This window comes from Leptosomus discolor, chromosome 1, assembly GCF_034619465.1.
Source record: "Leptosomus discolor isolate bLepDis1 chromosome 1, bLepDis1.hap2, whole genome shotgun sequence".
Lineage (NCBI taxonomy): Eukaryota > Metazoa > Chordata > Aves > Leptosomiformes > Leptosomidae > Leptosomus > Leptosomus discolor.
The window spans coordinates 88005096-88021807 of NC_141391.1; the positions used below are offsets into that span (position 1 = coordinate 88005096).

Below are 16712 nucleotides of genomic sequence, written 5' to 3' on the forward strand. Positions count from 1 at the left end.
GAAGGATTTGGTTGTAAGTAGAAAGCAGAGCATTTCCTGCATAAGGTTTTTCTATATTCTGCAGCCTACATTTTTGTCTATGCATGTATCTAGCTTCCCCCTATATATTACAAGGCATGGACATAACTTTCTGAGATATTGTACTAGTCCCAAAAGTCTGAAACAAAGTTGTGAAATGTGAACTGATAGTGACACTCTTATTGGTACTACTGGTTGGGGTCCCTGTTCAAGCAAAATGAATTTCTCCCCAGAGAGAAAACCTACAAGTCCTGAGCCAAGTGATGTTTGTGTTTAGGTCCTCAATCCCTATTCCAGTTTCAGACTAGTGCAAGAACAAGTCTCTGCCATGTCTGGTCTCAGCTGTATCTAGACTGGGTCTGGTGCTCACGTGGCTAGAAATGAAAAGACAATTTTTCACATTCTACTCATTAAAAAAAAAAAAAAAAAAAAAAAAAGAAATGGCTCTGCAAACTTGATTAAGCAAGGATAACCTTGAAAATGTCAAATGAACATAAACCGATGCAAGCAGAGGATAAGGTCAGAAGTTGTCCCTCTCTGGAACAGGTCATCCAGAGTTGTGCATAAAACTGCCAAAAGAAATGCTGTGGTAACTCATATCCCATACAGCTGTGATGAGGAGAGAGCTTCCTTGCCCTTTCCTGGGCTCTGGGGCTGCCCCTCTCTCAGCATTCAGTGACAGAGATCTTTTCAGCACACCAGCCTTTTTTGGGTTGCTGGGGACTTTTATTTTGTCAGTGCAGTGGTTTTTGTTAAACCTGCTGTTTTCCAGAGCTAAAATAAAAACAGCAGAAAAGATTTTGCAGCAAGGTGGGTGTGTTTCTAGCAAGAGGTGGCATGACAATAGGAGTATGGGTCGACTGATGAGGAGATTTGGTGGTGAGCAGTGAAACGAGTTCCGGAAGGCGTTTCTACAAATAATGCAACATAATAATTTCTGTAGCTCGCTAACATGCCAAAGCCCGGTCAAAGGTGGCTTTTTCTTCGTGTCACTGCAAATCCTGAGGAATCTGGTGCAACATTTGTTTGGTCCTGGATATCTAATGTAATTTCGAAAGACAGATAAAGAGAATTTTGAGTTGGGGGGTGTGTGTTTGGTTGTTTGGGTTTTTTTTGGTTTTGTTTTTTGTTTTGTTTTGTTTTGTTTTAAGAGACAATTGTATTGGAAAACGTAGAGCTTTGCCTGCAAATAAATAAAGGTATGAGGAGGTACAGTCTTCTGAAGTGCTAAGGATGTGTCCAAGCTTAACTCAGGTGCACGAGCTATTAGAGCCCTGTCAAAGGCAGCTTAGCAGCATATACCATGGCACATATATATACCAGCATGATACTAATGATGATCTGTGCCTTCGGACTGCAACACTTGCTTCTGGCTTCTTTGAAGTGCAGCTGGAGGAGCTCCTAGCTGTTTGCACACTTCCCAATGTAGTTGTGCCCTGTGATCCACAGGTATGTAGAGAGGAATCCAGTGCAGAAATCCCTATGCTGGAGCAGAACTGTCACTGCTGGCATGGTGCTGTGATGCCATAGCTGGACCTTGTGCAGGCTAAGTCAGTTTGTGTATCTGTGCACCATCCCTTCTGATCCACAGGCGTGATCCCAGCTCCACTGAGAACCCAGAGACCCTTAAGACTGACTGAGGAGCTTTGGACAGTAATGGTTAGGTGTTAAATATGTCTTTTGCCAGGTACTCAGTTGTGCTGGTCTGGTGTATAAATGCATTTATGTATTGTATAATCACAGAGGAAGATATTTGCTGTGTGCTACAAAGAAATGTATTTATTTTACAGAGATGTGGTTTTGTTCGTGAAAGACAGCATTTATGTCTGTCATATATGATATTCTACATATAAAATCATGGAACCATGGTAATTATCATACAGAGGTTACAAATGGAAAATGGAATTAAAATAAAATGGACAAAAGAATTTTTTTTGGGGGGGCAAAATTAAGGCAAAGCTGGCAGCAGAATGAGTTTGGAACCAAGCTGGTAGGAGAAAATAGGAGTAGGTCAATTAATTATACTGCTGCATTGAACTAAGGAGTTACATTTGTGAAAATATCTCAGTGAATTTGTATTTTTATATAAGTAGAACTGTTTCATATTTTCTGTAATTTAGTTCAGTTCTATTGCTAAACAAAATTAGAAATTAATGTGGGATTAGTTTAAACTGAAAATTTAATTCCAGTGAAATTATCATCACAGTGCTTGAACCAATGATTGAGTCTTTGTCTACCAGACAGCCAGAAGCAAAAGGGATTTAGGACAGGAAGGAGTGACACTCTGATGTATAGTGTTGCTTTTTCTGACTCTTCTGTGCGTGACAGTCCTACTAAGCCTTTAGGTGCTTGCAACTTTATGGTTAGTAATAATAATATACTCTTTCTAGATGGTGGATATTAAGACTGAACATATAATCCAAACAGCAGGTTGCTTTGAAAATTTTTTGTCCCTTTTTCCCCTCTGTTTCCTAGGATGGTAATGTGTGATATGGCATTTTTAAGTGTACTAGGTAATATTTTCTTGTCAGGAAGTTTTCTTTGAGTGAGGCTTTGGTTTCAAAAGATGATTTCAGAGGAAGAGGTAACATAACGTGTAACCCATTTGCTGTTCCTTCTCTGCTTTCCCACATTATGTGTTCCCAACACTTGTCCTGTGCTAGTTCCAGCACTTGCTGGGTCTCTCTGTGTAGTGAGTAATTAAGCTCGCTGATCTGGTGGAAAATTAGCTGGGGAAAAACTTGGATAGATTTCTACTATGTTAGTGAACTAAGCAGTCTCCCAGAAAGATGTGGCAAGGAGCTGAGGCAGCCTTTGGAGGCTGTGGGTGCAGGCAGCATGAGCAGAAGTATGGACAGAGATGGGAGGAGCAGGGGAACAGAGCCAGGACTAGGACTTTTTTTCATTTGGCAGCACAAAGCTGTTAAATGGACTCAGCTACTTTTGAAACCACAGTGTGTATTTAACTGAAAACAATTTTATGTGTACTTGGTGGGTGTGATTATTCACAGAAGTCACTTGAATTTTATTTTTTTTTTTTACTGTCAGCCTCCAGCTATTACAAGAATGGAACATTAGCTGTATTTTCCATCTTCATACTCAATTAATTTAAAACATTCAGAACAATTATTGAAATATGGAGGGGCGTTATGGTGGAGTGTGCGGTGGTGGTATGTGAATTATCATTAAATGAAACACTAGCTGTGGAAAACTTGAAAAGTTTACACAGTTTGTATTGTTGTAGTAGGCAAATAGAAGAGGAAAGTTGAAGCCAAAGTTTAATAATAAATAGTTCAATGATTAGCTATATTCTGGAGTATGGATTCTAGCCAGTTCACTGCAGATCAAGTACTCTTAAAAATTATCATTGCAGGCCAAGTGTTTGTGTTTGAGTTGCCACTTCACTTTTAATTGCAGTTGACAATGTGCAAATCTCTGACATTTCATGTGGCCTCTGCGTAGGAAATAATACACATCATTAAGGTGGGCCCAGTCTATCTTCCACTCAAGTCAGTGGGTCTCTTCCTACTGATATCTGCAGGACTGGGCTTTAGCCCTGTAACACAACTTTTCTGTATTTTACCAAGATCCACCACTCTGTTTTCCTAGATTTTCTGTATGTAAAACCTAGATAGATGCAGTGATATTTATGCAACAGTTTTACCAGATGGCTCTTGAATCGTCTGTTTTCAATGAAAAATGAAAAGACCAGACATGTACATAAAGGCTGAATTAATCTTTGTAATTAAATGGAACATTACTTTGTCATGAATGATTCTAGCTTTCAGAATGTATTTCATGCTAATTTTTTAGTAAACTGTAATTGTATTTATTAATGATCATCACAAAGTTATAACGAATCAAGTTTATATACAGAAGATCTGTGTCAGACATAAAACTTTGTTGGGGGTGAGATATATGTTTCGGATTTTTTACAATAAGTACAGTATGTCAGTACTTGGTGTTGCTAGCAGGACTACAAAATATCCAAATCATACTCTGACGGGCAAAAAAAAGCTCTCGGAAGGCTCACATGCCGAGTGTGCTTGTTGAGTGAGAATTTGACTAGACTGGAAACTGGGGTGCTTCCTAGCATTGAAACACATATGTGTGTTCCCACGTTAACAAGTTGTTAAGTCAAGAGCAAAAGTTCATTTATTATTTTGTCTCTGTAGTAAACTGACTTGCAATGCTCTCATCATGACAGAAAGACACACTGGTGATAAAATTCTGACTGTGCTGAAGTCAGTGGGGAAAATTCCATGAGTAGTCAGCAGCAGAGGCAGTAGTCTCACTCTGGGTCCTCTGCCTCAGAGCCTGCTCTCTCTGTCTGCTGGGACAGAAAACAGTTATCATGACTTACTCTAAAGCATGCTGCTTCTCTGCGTCACTCCCTGCAAGAGCCTCTCACTTTCAGTGGCAGGAGAGTAAGCCTGTGGTCACGAGGTTTCTTAATTTACCCGATAGCCTAAGGTAAGCTGAGTACTTAACGATAGCTGGGGCAAATACCCCATTTCCCCGTTTCTTCCTGTACATGTGGTTATTTAAGATGCAAATTAGAGAAATTAATGAAATGAGTCTTTAAACCATAAAGAGTTGTGCATGGTGTGTTTCCAGCAGATTCATGTGCAATTCCCACATGGTTGGTTCCTGTACATTTGTCACATTTCATTTGCTTTCCCTGTGTGAGTGTGCATGCCTCCTGGAAGGCTGGTCTCTTAAACATACTTTTAATCTTATCAACAGGAAAATAGTGACTTCTTTATCAAACAGCAAGACATTTGTAGAAAGCTTTTCAGCTTTCTTGTGCTGTATGAATAAGGAGTCTTTGAATTGCTGCTAATATTACTCAAGTGAAGAGAAAAAATAGCCAAGGAAGCAAGAGACTTCCAACATGCAAATATAGGAACCTGCTCTTAATACCATGCTTTCTGACTTGTTTGTTGTATAAATAAATTGGACAGTATGCTGGGCTCAGCTGAACAGGCTTGGACCTGATGCAAAACCCCTGGGAGGAATCCGTGTTGGAGGGATTCCAAAGAACTTCAAAGGGCTTCCTATGTCCTCTCCTGGGTTTTGCTTTGGCTATAGGAAACAGCTCCCTCAACCAGGAGCCATGTGTCCTTCACTGTTGGTATCACAGAACTTACTGGTGTGCACAGCCTTATGGCCTGATACGTGTGCTTCCTGCCCTAAGTGTCTGCATGGGCTGTATGGGCCTGGACTTTACCCCAGTCTGGAGTCAGGATGTTGAGAGCAGCCCTTCAAAAAGAGAGCTGCTCTTGGTCCTTCAGATCAAGCAAGCTTAGCTCAGTTAGGATCTCAGGGGAGCATGGCACACTTCTTAATTTTTGGCGGCATCATAGATTCATGGAATCACAGGATGGTTTGGGTTGGAAGGGACCTCAAAGACCATGTAGTTCCAACCCCCCTGCCATCACAGGGACACCTCACACTAGAACAGATTGCTCAAGGCTCCATCCAACCTGGTCTTGAACACTTCCAGGGATGGAGCATCCACAGCTTCCTTAGGCAACCTGTTCCAGTGCCTCACCACCCTCAGGGTGAAGAACTTCTTTCTTATACCTAGTCTAAACCTGCCCTCACCCAGCTTCCAACCATTACCCCTCGTCCTATCACTGCAGGCCCTTGTAAAAAAATCCCTCCCCTGCCTTCTTGTAGGCCCCCTTCAGGTACTGGAAGGCCGCTATAAGGTCTCCCTGGAGCCTTCTCTTTTCCAGGCTGAACAAGGCCAACTCTTTCAGCCTGTCCTCGTAGGAAAGGTGTTCCAACCCTCTGACCATCTTGGTAGCCCTCCTCTGGACTCGTTCCAACAGCGAGTACGATTAGGACCAATTTCAGACACATTCCTTTTCTGGGAGAACCTGTATAGTGAGATGTGGATTGCATGTGATAACCTTGTTCCAGTTTGCTCTCCATCAGCTCTTGCTCTAGATGTTCTCAAAAAGGCTCCTAGAGAACGTTGTTAATTTGTGATTTTAGATGGTCTAGAAGCTTTGTAATGTTGTTTAAGCACATGCTTACATTTTCTAATAACAAATTAACTTGGTGGTGTAGTAACAATGTGTGTACTTTTCTGAGTTTTTGTTATCCTACGTGACTGGTGAAACATTTAAGAAGGCATCAGAATTACAGTGCTAGTAAGGTCTACCTTAGAGTTTAGTCATTACAGAATAGCTCAAACTTCTAAACCACACATACTGCGGTAAGAACTTGTAGGTAACAAATGCCATAAAATAACATTTTCCCCTTTTATATAAATAAATATATATATATAAAAAAATACGGACAGCTGTAACCATTGATAAAACATCAAAGTACTAGGAGCAGCATTACCTTTTGAGTTTATTTTCAGAAATCTCTTTGAGACATACTCTGTTATTTACTAGGGCTTTATACAGGTTTTATAAAAAAAAATCTCAGTAGTGTCCAAACATTTTTTCCTCATGCTTGGAAATCTTAATCTCATGACATCAATTGTGAAAGTCACAAAGCAAGAGTACGTGTGACCTGACAAGTGACCTCAGCTCTCCTGAGGTAGTCTGGTCAGGAGAACTCTTCCCATCTGCATTTCCTAATGCAGTAGGGCCGTGACAAGTGTAAAGGATACGTGTTACTGAAATGAAAAATTAATGTTAAATATTAATTATATGATTATTTATGATTATGTGATTATATATGCGATATTTATGTCAACCCATGTCAGACCTGCTATTAATGAGCCTTGAGGAATCATGCTCACTCTTAAAGATGTTTGATTAAGGAGTGGGGTCTAAAAGGGCCAAAACTTGGCAGTTCCAAGCTGCTGCTTTCAGTGGGCTGCTGTGGAAGAAGAGACTGAGATGGATGTGGCAGATATTCCAAAAAGACTCCAAAATGTCCATGTGGTGAAGTGGAAATGAACATATTGCAGCGACAATCAGATGACTAGCACCGTGGGTTTTGGGGTGGGGCCCATCTCTGCTTCTTTCAGTGAAGAAGCGCTGCCAGATCTAGTCTGGCTTTATAGTCCTTTGCATTTACAGCCAGTGAGGCACGGATTTATTTGCTTTTATTTGGAAGACAGTCTAGAAATTAAGACTGGTTTTAAAAGATATAATATAGCTCAAAACCAAAAATGTTCTTTTGTGTACCAAAGCAAGATCAACAATTTTTAATTGACATTGTACTGGCTAAATCTTCAGCGAAATGAAATTGTACTGAACACAGTTAATCCTTACTTTTTCTCGAAAAAAATCAACAGTGGCTTTTAAAGTTGCGCTATAAATCGTTTTAAATACTTAATCATGTAAGTTAGTTTTTGAATTAAATCTGTTTAGTCAAAATGCTAAGGGGCTCAATTAAGTAGATCCAACACAGAGGCTACTGTAAGTGATTCAGATGGGTATTCTGGAACACATGCAGGGCATTCAACATTCACTGTACTTGTTTAAGCAGCTGACGTAGTAGAAACTAAAACTGATGAGTTTTGCTCTTTGCTTTCTCGAGACTAGTTTCAACTAGGATTAAAACACTGGAAATGGAAAATGAAATTTTCCAGTTCCTCAAGAAGTTCAGTCAGCTGGACCTGACAACACCACCAGGAAGAAAAACAGACACTTGATTAAGATGCAAGATGCAACTGCATCACTCGCAGATCAAATGTGCGCTGTCCCTTGCCTCCCTCCCACCAACATTTTTACCTATCCCCCCCGGCATTTAAAATATCTTGAAAGGTTGAAAGACTGCTCTACCTTCTGGAAAACTGAGAAAACATGTTGAGAGTTAATTTGGTTCATTTCATATTTCCTGTTCAGCATTTGTCTTCTATTGCTTTTTTTATCACTAGGGATATTTGCATGACAATAGTATCTTTCTTGCTTAAGAGATCATCTGCTCCTGCTGCTAATTTCCTACCTGAAGTTGTAATCTTCCGTTTGTGACATCTTAATTATCTCAAGCACAATTACTTGTGATGTCACAAATGGAGGATTTTCACTTTGGGTTGGAAATGAGATTGAGAAATTGAAGGAGTCTGAAGAAGCAGAGTCCTTTATTCTCAAAAAATAAAAGAGGAGACAAAATACTTTTGGTTAAATGGAGGTGGTCCTCCATCAGCTTCCTCCTTACAGTCATGGAACAGATGCTTCTAATTCTTGCTGTCATAGGAGGCCCTGTTGTATTGAGACACTGTGAAGGAGAGAAGGGGGCAAGGATTTAATTGTGATGGAAGAGGAATCTTCCCTTGAACAGTTACCCCCTGCAACAAGAGGGATATAGAAGTCAGTGGTCCCCAGAGAGGTCTGCACTCTGCTTACAGAGAGCAGAATGCGGGGTTGGTATGTATGCAGTTTGTTTAAAGGCCAATCCATTTATTGCACTTCATATCTTGCAATATTAATTTGAGTTTAGACATCTGAGTTTGAAGAAAAAATTTCCAGAAGAACACTTTTTTTGAAGGGTGGGGGGAATTCCAAACACTTAAGGAGGAATTACATTCAGCATCCTAAAAACATACAAAGTGCAAACTTTGTGCTACCCTAGTCCACCATGGCTTTAATTTATTGTGATTGACATGTCATATTTCACTTGGTATGTCACCTTATCCTTTTGTATCCTTCTGCTTTTCTTCTGCAAACGTATTGTTTCCACAGAGATTCTGGGTGGCTGGGTGGCCTGCTGGTGTTTTCATGAGGACATTACTAAGGCTTTTTATATACTTATGCCATGATTTACATGGTGGGAATACTCAGCTATGGCTATTATCACTTCACACCAGATTGAGCATAAACACTGGGACCAAGTCATGACTGAAAGAGGAAAAAACCCAAAGTTATTGAAAAGTGAAGTGTCTTATTTTATCACATTTACTGACACTAGGCAAAGGGCAAAGACTGCAAAACAGAGGGATGAAAGTGGAGAACAAAACAAAGATTAGCCCTGTGGTTTTAGGAAAGTACAGTGTCCTTCAGAAAAGTGTGGGTCCAACCTCAGGTGTAAATGGAAGTGACCCTCAGTGGAAATACGCCAGTCTGCACTTGCTGGGACCTAGGTTCATCCATATCTGGGTATCAAATTTATTTTAAAAGCTGGATATGTACCAGCTGTTGTGCCATAGTAAAACAGGCCAATTCCTGTCATCTTTTGGAAAACATTGTAAAAACAGGCATTTGACCATCTGATTAGCACAAAAACCAGTAGGGAAAATCAGCTGTTAAGATTTTGCACTCAAACACATTGCATAAGCCTGCAAAAGCTCTGCAGGCAACAGCAGACCCACTGTGATAATCTGACAACAGAACCTGGACCCTCCACATTGTGATGCAAAGCTCATTTGCGGCACCAAGTTTACGTTGTAGGCAAGTTGGTTTGAAGTTAAATTAGGATGCCTTCAGGGAGGCATAATAATACAAAGTGGAAATAGAATGGGGGAAAAAAAAAGCGCCGCCATATGCTGAGAAATGCTTGTATCTGCCAACAATTTTTTTTTTCCTTTTTTTTTTTTTTCTTTTTCAAAGGCAAAAGCGGTTATGGCGAAAGTGGGTTACCCTCAGTTTATAATGAATGACACATACATTAATGAAGACATCAAAACAGTAAGTGTCAGACTTGCAGCTTTCTTCTTTTGCATATTGCAGCCATTCTCTGCTCTGTTTCACTGCTGTCTAAAATCAAAGCTCCTCTCCTGTTGTATCTAGAGTTCTGCTTGCCTGGTTATTTTTAGGTGTTGAATTAAGTATGCTAACTCTCATGTCTAAATTTTCAATGTCGGTGTGTCTAGGCGAGATGACCACGAGGCTTGCTGGGAGTAAAATGTGCCTGGGTGCAAAGAACCTTCCTGCAATTAAGCATTTGAAAGGTTAAACACACACTGTCATAAATTTTGCATTTAGTTATAAAAATGAAACAAAACTAAAGCATTTCTCCTCAAAGTAATGGTCTTCAAAAATCCTAATGCATTTTTCCTCAGAATATCACAATTTATGAAGCCTTATATAGGCTCTCCTCATCTCCCCAGGCTATGAATTTTATTTATGATTTTTGCTTGTAGTCATGCCTAGCCAATGTATGGGCCTACTGTGCTGGCTGCTGGGCAAGGATACTGTGAGGGAACTCCTTCCTGACCCAGTACCTGTTCAGCCTAACTAAGGCAGGAAGGCAGGCAATGTATTATAACATATTTCACCATTCTCTAGAGGGGTAACTGTGACATATATAATGAATTGTATTACTGAAAAACCACAGGCAAAGTAGACTCATAAATTCAATCCTGAACCATTAAAATACAAGAGTGATAGTAATCTGTGCCAGAGAACATGAACAAACACTAAACAGAGGCATAATTTATGGAGAAAACTTTGAAGAACCAACTGTACCAGCCTAGTCATTGTTCCTGGAAAGAGTAGGGTGAGATGGTGCTGTGAAGGCGGTGTAATGAGATGGAGGATGTGACCAACTTCATCACTCAGCATACAGAACTATTTGCCCAGATAAGTGGTAATGTCTAGCGAAAACCAGCTGTTAATTATGGCTGCAAAACCATAATTTACATCTGAAATGCGACTTCCTCATGAGTCCTAGGATTGCTTGAAACTGGTGACAGGGATATCATCTGGAGTTATAAATTATTAACATCCCTTTTTCTTGCCTGGTTAGTTGTGTCTGCATGCGGGGGCTGCTATTAGATTTGGAGGCTTATGGAAGCATGGAGCCCTGTGTCTGTAAACATTAAATTGAGAAACAGTAAGAAAGCAGTGGCAAAATGCTCGTAAGGCACAGAGCATGAAGTAGTTGTAATAAAATGCAAAACAAACTGAAAAAGGGGGCTTTGTTTCATTTTTGAAAGTGGTTTTAAAATGAACTTTCAAAAATAAAATTAGACGTATTTCTTTCTGGAAAAGAGGCTGTCAATAATAGCCATAGAAACGTGCAGTCTGCACTTCATCACAAGCACTTCTGGTTTCCTCAGGTCCTCTCTGCACAGGGAAAAACTCTCATCCATTCAGCCACTTTTTTTTTTAACTAAGCTCACAAAATATTTTTTCTTCCTACCAAGTGTGAAAATTTTACTTGCTTTGATAATGGCTAAAAAATTAGGTGATTATATTGTTTAAAATAAAAGTTCTGATTGTTTTGTGTCAGCTTTTGTCTTGTTGGACACGCTTTAAAAATGTCTGTGCTTTATCTATACAGCTGAAGTTTACAGAAAATGACTATTTTGGCAATGTGTTGCAAACTCGCAAATACGCAGCCCAATCTGATTTCTACTGGCTTAGAAAAGAAGTTCCAAAAACAGAGTGAGTAGACAAAAGGCAAATTTACATAATCTTCTAACAATATTTTAATTTATAGTAGCTCATTTATACAATTTATGTTTTAATAGAATTATATACACGGCTACATATTATGATATAAAAGCCTACGGGCAAACCCCCAGTTATCCAGAAACTCTCATGGACTTTTTTTTTTGTTAGTTCTGGGTATCCCTGTTCTGATGCACAGTAGTCATATGCTTGCAGCTTAAACTTAATTTAATGAAAAAAGGGGTAATTGAATCTGAATTAAAAATGGATTATGTCTCTTGATCACAGTTAGAATTTTGAATGGTACAGCAGGGATTTATGAAATAAATTTTCTAAGAATGGAACCATTAGTTAGAGATAAGGTTATTATTAGTAACAGCAATCAGCATTGTTAGTTACCTGCTGTTGATAGCAATGATGGAATAAAACATAATTTAACTTCCATATGTTATTTTTATTTATTTGTAAACATGAAAGTGCAGATTGGGTCACATAGTATCATAAAATATGTGAGAGAATCAGTCTCTCTTCTTACTGGTGGGTAATCAAATCCTTAAAATGCAAATTAAAAGCTAAGCAGAACTTAATTAGTCTAATCATGCTACTTAAAAAGGACTCCTTCTACATACAGACTTTGAAATCGGTGCTGCTGCTTAGCTCCTGTGGTGGTCTTTTCTTAGGGCTCCAGAAATTCCTACTCGAACTGAACTATACCATGTTTCAGGGGTGGTTCTGTCTCGTCCTTGAGGCAGGTAAAGGATGTCAGCAGGACAGGCACAGGCTATTCCTGGGTAGGGTTTTGTAATCTGGCCCCATATTTTCAAGGGCTTGTTTATAGCTTAATTTCAGTTGTGAATTTTACCTTCTCGTCACACCTTTCTCTGATGTTGCAATGGTTGTTCTCAGGGGATGATTTTTATGGGCTTCCCTGCAGCCCTGGATGTCAGGATTATGTCACAACAGTATATTCTCTTCAGACCAACGGTTTCCATGAAATCAGTGAAATAACACTTGCCTCTATAGCAGTAGTGATCAGCAATCTCCTCCTCATGAACAGCACTAATGGAGACCACATAGATTCTTGGGACAATGGGAAATCTTCCCTGTAAGGAAATTAAATGGCAAGTAATCCCTGACTGTACACCTCAAGGGCTGTAATCTGAGAACCATCCCATGGGTAATCTTAAAAAATGAAGGTCTTGCCTGATTGCCCACTACAAGGTTGAACACTTTCTCATGTTTGTCTTTATGATCTTATTTCAAGGACTACTTAACAGCAGCCCCCTCACCACCTTTGTATTCCTTTTCTTGTCATCCCATGAGGCACATTCTGGCCTGGAGAATCCAAGTTTGATTTTTGGTCTCTCGTTTGTCAGCATAGCTATATGCTCTGCCTTCTGTGGGGCTGGGGGTGATCCCCACCTCAGCTCTCAATTGTAATTATTCCTGCTGGGAGATTATTCTGCCTTTGCACCTGCTTGGTGGTAGAAAAGGGCTCTGAAAGTGGTGTCACACTGTCTGCTTTTGCTGTGTCTGCTGACAGATACTGAGGCACAGTTATTGCCACCTCCAGTAACTGTAAAAAAATTGATTATAATAAAGCAATAACTCCCACCCACCAGTCTGAGACATGGCCTGAAAAATATCAGTACTTGCCACATTTTAACTCTTGGACTCTACTGCTTTCTGATGCTTCTACATCTGTTTTCTTTCTTTTCTTTTTATGTTTTTGGGTTTTTTTGAAGCTTTTATATTTCACAGAACTCCATAGATCTTTGGTCTACACTGAAGCTTGGCACTGTGTTAATAGAGAATTACCCTTGGGGTTTTGTTTCTGTTTGCTTCATTTCTTCTTTTCCCTAGTTCAGTAGCTCTTAGCATAGCATTTATATCTAGAGATAGATATTGTAAGATGGTCCAAGTTGTGGACTGAAAAAGATAAGTAAGAAAACGAGTGTTCAAGGAAACAAGTTACCGGCTAGTAAAGTAATATTAGCCCCAAAAGGTAAAACACTATACTCATTTAGCAGACAGTCTGGATTTCTCACCAGCATTATTTCAGACTGGACTCACTTTCCTCAGCATAGTCAACTAAATGGAAAATCAAAATGGTGGTGACTCAAAGCATCAGGGAAACACCATCAGAATTTAGACAGAGGAGCTGTGAGACAGAAGACAAAGGAGTTTGATAAAGCAAAAGGGGAATGTGGATATCAATGCAGAAGTAAGTTACTCTGGAAATTCAACAGTTTTGTAATCTAAATAGAGGAAAAAAAATTCCCCCAAAGCAGGAGTAATTATCAAAATTCTTTGTCCTCTGTTCTACTCCCTCCCTCCATAGCAGTTATCTGCCTTGCAGGAAAAAGGAGCATGGAGGAAGTCAGGAGAGGCATTGCCCAGGGCATGGATGGGGGGGATGTACCTGGCCCAGCTGGTACCAAGGAGCTGTGACAGGCATCAGGGCACCAGAGCCACCTGCTTGGCTGGTCCCAGGGGCCAGGCTCCCCTGTGGGCACCGCAGCTGCGTGAGGTACAACTTGCCGTCCTCAGCACCCGCTTTGGATGTCAGCTGTGATCCTAACAGCTGGCTGGGGAGATGGCTGTCGTCTTCACAGCTGGCTTTATCAAACAAGAGGAAAAGCACTCAGGTATCAGGAGAGACATACGATAGGGATTTGTGGCAGAAACTGAGCAATATGATACACAAAACAGCGCAGAGGGCTGAATGGAGGAGGTGAGGCTGGAAGAGGGGAGCATGAGAGGAAGGGGACCAGGCATGAAGACAATTATAATAACTCAGGTGAGACATCACTAGAGCACAGGGATGTGAAAGGCAGTGTGTGAGGAAGTGATGGCCATGTGCAAGGAGAGATAAAGGAGAATCAGGGTTTTAGTGGAGTTTGCTTATCTATCCATGGAGCCATATACATTCATACATTCAAATATACATACACGTGTATATATACATAAAGACACACTTGCACCTTTTCAACAGTGATTAAATGTATCCTTCTTAATGCTGATATCATACTTGCAAATATCAAAGCATCAGAGGACTTCTTGGGCATACTACTTCATTTTTATTAATCTTTCTCCTTTGAAGTCAGGACACCTCCTCTAAGATTTTTAGACCTGGCCAATTCTTTCTTTACTTTTCACTCAACTTTCAGTGCTGGAGATGTAGGCATCTAATAACCTTGTAAGAGGACACAGAGGAAATGTACTATGAAAAGATTCCTGGGTGTCCTCCAGGACCTATTTCAGTTTCTTGAACACACACACTGTTGTTTGTAAGCCCTGGCTCTTAGACGGGAGGGCAGCTCTGAGAGGTTCTGGGTGGGATGCCACTAAGGGCAATGTAAAAGCTTCTTTGCAAAAAAGGAAAAGCAGACATAAAAGACACTGGACAGGCTATTGTCTGTTGGAGACACTGCTGGAGAGCTCAGAAATCCTGTGGGTGGACCTGCCGTGGAGAGAAGAGGCTGGAAAGGAGCCTCCCAAAGCCTTTTCGTGGTCTTTGAACTTTGTTTTAAGCAGTGATGTGGCACTGGAGGCTGGGCCTAGCCTTGCCATCCCTGTTTCTTGCCCAGTCCTTGGGGAGACAGCTGGCAGCCTGGCCTGGGAGGCTGATGCTCTGTTTCTACACAGGAAAATGTATACAAGACACTAACAATGAGAAGAGGAACTATGCTTTTGAAAGTCATCTTACAGATTGCCTCCCCTTTAGAAGTTTTTCTTTATAGTCCTTTCTTGGGAAGAGATTTTCCAGATTCCAGCTCTATTAGCAACTTTGTATGGCCTTTCACTTCTAAACAGCTTATGCGCATTATACATTCACAAGTTGATTTTCTTTGCTTATATGATTTTTTAAAAAAAGATTCTTGCTTGGGACATTGAACACCATATTCTGCTTCACCTGAGTGATTTCTTCTAACTCAAAAAGTTGAGAAAACAAATTGCAAAATCAGTTTGTGCTTTACAGAGAATTTAATAAGCTTTTCCTTGTATTGTAAATGTTCCCAATCACCCCTCTTCATGACTGGCAATGTAGCACACTATAGTCTTAACTCAGAAAAGAAGATATCATGGAGATAAATGTAGCCTAAAGAAATGCAAATCTAAGGGAGTATCTGTGCCACCTGCTATCTCAGTGCAGGTTTCAGATTTTGTTTCTACAAGAGAAATCTCAAACTTACAAGTGTCAAATCAGCAGCATTAGGTTTTGAATGCTGCAGCAGTTGATAGGAAATGTTGCAGGACATCATTCAAAGCTGTCACTTTTTCACATAGTAATAGCAATTAGAAACAATTCTAGATTTTTTTTTTTTTAAATGTAGTTTGTAATTAATAAGAGCTTAGAGTTGTTATGCCTGTCTTCTTTTTTTTTTTTTTTTTCCTGTCCTTCTGGTGATAGATCAAATGCACTGAAATTGTAACCAGACCCAGAGCCAAATGCTCAGGCAACCTGACTTCAAACAGGAATGAGAGCACTATTTCTGAGTTTGCTTCACCTTAAAATTTATCAGCGGCAGCTATATATTATAGACCTTCATATAGTAATTTGATGTGTTATTAGTTAAGGTCTGTCCCTAAAGGTTCAGTCATTTCAAGGAGCTCACTGAAAGAGGATGACAGGTGAGAGATGAAGCTGTTCTGCTAGTCTGAAGGGAAGCAGTCTCTGTTATTTCTGCTCTTTTTGGAAAATGCTTCCTAAACCTTTTTGAGAGTGGCTCAGGATGGTACAACAAAATGCTGGAGTGTAAATATGCTCTTGCTGAGTGTCTGAACATCAAATATGAAGTTCACCAGTATGCTCTGCTTGTCACTACAGAACTCTTGTTCTTCCTGACTGCTCGGTATGACTGCTAAGTCTCCTCTTCCTAGCTGCTTAAAAACATAACAAACCTCATATGGAGTCATTCTTGAGCCTTCATTATGAAAGAGCAGCTTGGAAAGAAGTTGGAAAGTTCACTTTTACAGTGAGAAAATCGAGGCTGCTATCAGTCTTTGTCTCAAACTAAGTGCAGGAAACAGGATGGACTCTGTTATTGCGGTGGTAGATTGTGAAGAAAGAAATAGTCTCAGGACGGGGACGTTGTGATGAGTCTTGGCAGCTAGTCTATGTGCTACAAGTCTATGAGTTCATAGGTATGAAAGCACGGCCAGCAGTGGTGTGATATTCTTCCTCGGTAGCTGCGGACCAAAAGGCTACAGCATTTGCAGTTGCTCTTGGGCAGTGTGAGGTGCTCCTGTGGTGACAAGTACGTGCATCACTGGTTGGGTCCTCACCCAATAAAAACAGATGCAAACTTGTATTATGAGAGAGGTGTTGCTTGTCAGTGAAGAGCTCTTTAACCACCACTTGTGGTGGTTCCTATCTTGAACTAGTTG

General features: G+C 40.2%; 1 protein-coding gene across 1 annotated transcript in view; it reads left to right on the forward strand.

The window, feature by feature from the left end:
* The window catches only part of PHEX (phosphate regulating endopeptidase X-linked), a 105513-nt gene that overhangs the window by 61884 nt on the left and 26917 nt on the right, over window positions 1-16712 (forward strand). Inside the window, exons 13-14 of the mRNA XM_086467578.1 lie at window positions 9537-9614; window positions 11212-11315. Of these exons, the coding sequence (XP_086323704.1) occupies window positions 9537-9614; window positions 11212-11315 (182 nt within the window). The remainder of the gene's footprint in view (window positions 1-9536; window positions 9615-11211; window positions 11316-16712) is intronic.